This window comes from Elephantulus edwardii, unplaced genomic scaffold, assembly GCF_000299155.1.
Source record: "Elephantulus edwardii isolate Elephantulus edwardi_28Jun2011 unplaced genomic scaffold, EleEdw1.0 scaffold00068, whole genome shotgun sequence".
NCBI lineage: Eukaryota > Metazoa > Chordata > Mammalia > Macroscelidea > Macroscelididae > Elephantulus > Elephantulus edwardii.
In genome coordinates, this window is record NW_006399818.1 from 8,830,174 (window position 1) to 8,836,708 (window position 6,535).

Genomic DNA, 6,535 nt, shown 5'->3' on the forward strand with positions numbered 1-6,535 from the left:
ATAGGATGCATCCCTGGCGTACGCCCTTCCCAATTTTGAACCATGCAGTGTTCCCTTGCTCTGTTCTGACGACTGCCTCCTGGTCCAACTATAAGTTTCGCATTAGAACGATCAAGTTTTCTGGGATTCCCATTCTTCTCAGAGTCAGCCATAGTTTGTTATGATCTACACAGTCATATGCCTTTGCATAGTCATGAAACACAGATAGACATTCCTCTGGTATTCCCTGCTTTCAGCCAAGATCCATCTAACATGATTATTTATAATGATGGTAAAAATGGATATCATGAGAGATTTCAAGAACTAAGATCTTGGATGCTCACTCAGAGAGGCACTTAATCATCTCTTACCAAGTGTGATCCGTGGGTCACCAGCACCACAGCTCAGAGGCATCAGTTCTTTCTCAGTCTTCCTAACTCATTGTTCAACTTTGACATGCATATGAGCCAAATCAAAACAGTACTTTTTGTTGTGTACCGTTGAGTCAGAAACCCATTTATAGCTGACTGGTGGGTTTTCAGAGGCAGTTAATTGCATAGGTGGAGATTGTTCATCCTTCTCCAGTGGAGCATCTGGTGGATTCAAACTATGTGCCATCAGGATTGCAGCACAGCTTTTTGCCACTAGGCCACTAAAAATAGCACCGTTGTTGTTGTTGTTGATGATTGTCTTTGAGGTGAATCACAACTCATAGCGACCCTATGAACAAAAGGCCTGAAGCCCCTCTATAACTGTCGACATTTATCAAAGTTCATAGAGTTTCGGGAGACATGTTATTTAGGAAGTGGATTCCACTCTTGCTTCCAGACCTGTCAGAGTATATATATTTTTTTTTAAATTGTTTTAATTTTGTTTTATATTGGTTTGCATACAAAATTTGTATACATGTGTTTCACACTTTCCTTTATTCACGTTGTCTAACACTAGTTTTGAAAGCTAAACAAAGAATTGGTTTCAGCTGCTGAAATTCAGTTAGCTATTAATTCACCAGAAATGGCTAAAGCATCCTTTGAACCTTTTGCCCCTGATGGTACACTCAAATCATAATAAAATAAACGACTCACCAGGTTTTCTTTAACTATATTCCCAAAGTCCAAGTTATCGTTTATCTTTGTATGCCTTTCACACTTAAGATTGTAGTTCATCAGCAAGCAGGGAGTAAGCTTCCACGCTGATGTCTTATAATGCAATGTGCAATGGTAAACAATGGCCTGTGTTTTCAGGCTTTTATACTTTGGGTGTAGGAGGTTCACTCCTGGAATCTTTGATATAATCAGATCTACTGATCAAATAGAATTCTTTGTTGGGAACAAGATTGATAAAATGAGCAAGGCGGTTGCACATAGCAAAGAAAGCGGAAATGGCTGCTATGTCCCAGGCGTCCTCTTGGTCAAAGCCATGCACCTCCAGCTTTTTGAAGTGGTCATCTGTTATGTCGTCAGCTTTGGAACCAGCAAGTGCAAACTCTAGCATTGCCTTTTCCCGAGCAGGGAGGTCAGACTTTCTCCAATTCATACAAACCTGGTCAGAAAGCACTGGGTTCTTCGAGTAGACTCTGTACCAAGCACTGTGGACAACCACGTTGTTAGGGCACCTGTTTGCTATGCTGGTCACCAGAATGATGAGCTCTTTGTCAGCTTTGCTGAGGTGACCGGCGTCCATAGGCCGCCAAGCCTGCGCAGCACGGACATGGCGGTGGTGGTGGAGTGTCCAGGCGGCCTTCCCGCGCGTGGTGCGCCCCCTCGAGGACCACGCCCCGCTAGAGCGCCCCCTGTGGGCCCAGAGTATATTATTTTTATTGTTATGTGCCATTGAGTCACCTGCAATATATAGCAACCCTATCTACAGCAGCTCTGAACCCTTCCATGTCCTGAGCCAGTCTCATTAATTCCAACACACAACCCCATTGCCCTAGTATCAATCCGTGTCATCCATGGTCTCCCTCTCCTGCACTTTCCATCCACCCTTCCAAGCATGATAGCCTTTTCCAAGGACCAATCTCTCCTGGTCACGTGCCCAAAGTAAGTGAGATGGAGACTCAGAATCCTAGCCTCCAAAGAGAGACTTGGTTTCACCCTTTCAAGACAGACCTGTTTGTTTTCTCGTCAGTCAAGACTCTTCTCCAGAACCACAACTTGAAGGAATCTATTCTTCTTTTGTTATCCTTAGTCATTGTCCAACCCTTTGAAGCATAACAAGTAATTGAAAAATCCATGACCTGGATTAGGCACACCTTTGTATCTAGACTGACATCTTTGCTCTTCAGCACTCTGGAGAGGTCCATAACAGCAAAATTTCCCAATAAAATTAATCTTTTGATTTCCTGACTGCTGGTGTTAAGAGTGTTGATTGTGGATCTGAGCAAACTATAATTGTTAACAACATCAATCTCTTCTTCGTCTTTTATGGTGCTGCCAGTTGTCACAGTGGTGAGAATCTTTGTCTTCTTGATGTTGAGCTTCAATCCGTATTGAAAACTACACTCTTTGACCTTTTGCAGCAAGTACTTCAGGTCCTACTCCATTTCAGTAAGCAATGTTGTATTATTTGCGTATCGTAGGTTTTTAATGAGTCTTCCTTCAACACACTCTTCATAAAGCCTTGCTTCCCAAATGATCTGTTCTGCATACAGATTGAAAAGGTACGGGACAGGATGCATCGAGATGTACTCCTTTTCTGATTCTGAGCCATGCACTAGCAAACATTTATTTCAGAGGGCTGTGCTTTACATGCATAATCTCATTTGATCTTCATAATAACTTTACAAGTATGTTATCATTTTATAAATGGATAGAGAAAGCTCAGAGTACTTCGTCCACTATAATCAAGTCAGGGGGAGAGGGATGTTAACTTGAAGTCAGGTATCTGTTTTCAGTGCCTGAGCTCTTGATCATAACTTTGTAAAGTTTACGAAATGTTACTTTAGTTTTCTGAATGTGTTTAGATCCATAATTAACAGCCATGGAAGAAGCAGTCGAGAAATCAAAAGCTGTGTTGATTGAAGTGAGTACATTGGCCATCAAGAATCTTCAGAGTACTAAAGAGGAAGGATGTTACTTTAGACATCTACGTGTACCAGCCCCAAGCCATGGTATTTTAATTTGGTTCATATGGATGTCAAAAAAATTGAACAATTCTTCAGTACTGAAGCATTATCAATGCCTTGGAGCTGTGATGTTGGTGTAGAGTGTTGACTACCCCATGGACTGCCAAAACCCCAAATTTATCATGGAAGAAGTAAAGGCACAGTGCCCCTTGGAGGCAAGGATGATGAAATTTTGCCTCACAGACTTTGGACATATTTTCAGGAAGGACCAGTCCTTGAAAAAGGACATTCATGCTTGAAAAGTTTTAAGAATCAACAAAGGAGAGGAAGAACTTCAGGGAAATAGGTTGCCACAATGATGGTATGCCAGTATGGTAGAGATCAGTGGATGTCACAGGATCAGGCAAAGTTTTGATCTGCTGTGCATTGGATTGTTGTGAACTGGATGGTACCTGGCAGTACCAGACAACAGGCATCAAAGAGCAAGAACAGTGACATCTTTGATAAAGCAGATGAAAGCAGAACCACTCTGATTTAAATGGGAATGGAGGATTTGGAACTTGGCCTTTTCTTTTCAGAAGAAAATCTTCAGGTTGTTTTGTGCCTATTCTGACAATTAACAGCCTTAGAAGTGAAGATGAGATTATAGGAGTAATGCATGATTATAAATTAGTTCAGTCAATTTTGATAAAAAGATCAGCTCTGTTGGCCTACTGGTAAGGACCTGCATTGTAATCCCAACGGATTTGAACATGGTTTGAATCCACCAGCTACTCTGTGGGAGAAGGATGGGCAATCTCCTCCTCTTCAGTTTATTGCCTCTAAAAACCTGCTGGATGGTTTTGAGCTATGAATTAGTTCTGACTTGATGGCACACAACAACAATACACTTTTATATTAGTTTAATGAATTTTGATAAAAATATGAAGGTGAAACCAGGCTGCTCCTTGGAGACAAGGATCCTGAGGCTTCATCTGACACGCTTTGGACATACATCAAAACCTTAGAGATCATTGTCCTTGGAGAGGGACATCATGCTTGGAAGGGTAGAGGGGCAGTGCAAGAGAGGAAGACCCTTGATGAAATGGATTGATTCAGTAACTGGGGTAATGAAGGTAGAAGTGTCAGAGACAATAAAATTGGTACAGGACAGAGCAGGGTTCAGGGCTACTGAACACAAGCAACTTGATGGCACATAACAACAACAAATGAGTCATTTGAGTTTTATAGTTGAGATGTCTTATTTTCTTACTCTTGAGTTTTAAGAAATATATGGTCTCTGTCAAATATTTTGAAATATAAAATTAAATGGACAAATCTGAAGTAATCTAACTTCTTGTTGATAGTCTAATAGGATCAGTGATATTTTATATTTTTAACTGTTTGATGTTGATGCTGTGGAAAAATTACAGGATATAACTTTTTCTTTTTTTTTTAACACAGGGACTGCTTGGCATTTTGTACGGAACCAGTTTTTGCCAGTTTAGCAAATGTTCTTGGTAACTGGGAAAACCTACCTTCTCCTGTATCACCAGACATTAAGGATTATAAACTTTATGATGTAGAGACCAAATATGGTTTACTTCAGGTATATATTTTTATTCATCATGTGAAAAAACTTTTCTTTAAAATGATTTTGACTTTTTCCTATTTGTTAGTCTCATAAACTACTTTTAAGAACTTACATGTAAGTTTAAAATTACTTCTGTGTTCTAGTTTCCCCCCCTATAGTTTGTTGTATTTTGAAATAGTAAATTGATAAATTTCTGACCTTTGGGAAGATATATTGAGTGGCTGGATCACAACTCCACTTTCAAGTGAATACATTTCATAAACAAAATATAAGTGAAAATAAAAAAGTAATACAAATTTTTAATGACATCGTTAAGAAAATTTTTTAGTAGATAGCAAGAGATATTTTGAACCTTTATGTATTTTACTAAATTTTTTACTTTCCTTATTTATCAAAATAGTGTTTTCAGCTCCATTGAAACAACAACCAACAATTTATTTTTCTATTTTAATTTTTCCTCTCTTATTTATTAAAAGGCTACTTTCAGCTTTGTAGAGTAAATTGGTACAACTCACTGTAAGTTCTTTCAGGACACAGATAATTGTACTCTTTTTTTCATTGTCCTACAAAAAACTGATTATAATTGGCATATCTAAAATTTTTTAAAGTTTTAAAACCATCACCATTCTCAAGGTAATGATTCTATCCAAAACCTTGGACATTTCTGGTTCCTTTGGAGTCTCTCCATCCCAGTTCCAGTGAAACCATAGAACTGCTTCCTGCACAGCTTTCATTTTCTAGAGATGTAAATGAGTCATATAGTATGTACTCTTTTTTTTACTGATCTTGCTACCTTCACTCACATTTTAAATAGCCACCCTCTGTATTGTTGTATGCCAATAGTATGGCTATTTTTGTTTTTTAAAAAAAAATTTTAAACTTTTTCTTAAAATTGTGATTTGAACAATATAAAATTGGAAAGGTTTTAAATTTGTATGTTCTCTTCTTTGTGTCTTTGGCTAGAGGTTTATCAGTTTTACTCATTTTCTTAAAGATCCTGACTTTCTGTGGTTGCCATAATGAATTAACCACAGGCTTGGTGGCTGAAAACAGCAGTAGTTTTTTTGCTTACAGTTCTGGTGCCAGAAAGAAGTCTGAGATCAACATACTAGCAGGATTTCATCCCACAAAGGCTGTTTAGGAGAATCACTTTCTTCCTCTTGTACATTTAATGACTTAAGACTCAGCTTAGATTGTGGCTACCACAGTTCAGTTACTTTTTTTTTCATGTGTTTGTGTGTATATGACATTTGTCAATGGTTATAGGCCCCACTCACAGAATCCAGGTTGATCCCCTCATCTCAAAATCCTTCACTTAGTTATATCTAGTAAGATGTAAGATTAATAAATTCTGGTGGCCTCGTAGTAAGAAGCTGCATTGCAATCTCAAAAGTACACAGGTCAAATCTGCCAGCTGCTCCACAGGAGAAGGATGGACATTCTCCTTCCATGCAGTTTACTGCCTCTGAAAGCCCACTGGAGGGTCAGCTATGGGTTCATTCAAACTCGACATCAAACAACATGGCAGCATTCACATGTCTAAGGATTAGGACATGGGGATTAGATACGTCTTGGGTGCTACCAATGAAGCCTTTACGAATTCTGACTTCATGTATTTTTCTCTTGTTTTCTACAGCATCGATTCCCACTCCTTTCTTAAGTTTGATTATGGTTGTTTTCTTCATAAGGAGAAAGCCAAGGTCATTGGTCTGAAACTGTGCTTTTCTTTCTTTGAAAATTTAATTTAATTTTATATTTGTGTGTGTGTACCATCAAATCGGATCTGACTGGTACAGGAGGAGATTGCCCCTCTTAAGCCATTTTTTTAAATTAATTTAGTTTGTTTATTTTTCATTTCATTGAACATCTACAGAGATTTTGGAATTCCATTCATTCATTGTTGCACCCTTCTCCCC

At 38.6% G+C, this 6,535-nt stretch overlaps 1 protein-coding gene across 1 annotated transcript in view; it reads left to right on the forward strand.

Annotated features, from left to right (window-relative positions):
• The window catches only part of SCYL2 (SCY1-like 2 (S. cerevisiae)), a 73,509-nt gene that overhangs the window by 22,624 nt on the left and 44,350 nt on the right, over window positions 1–6,535 (forward strand). The window contains exon 3 of the mRNA XM_006888518.1: window positions 4,490–4,634. Coding sequence (XP_006888580.1) covers window positions 4,490–4,634 — 145 coding nt within the window. The remainder of the gene's footprint in view (window positions 1–4,489; window positions 4,635–6,535) is intronic.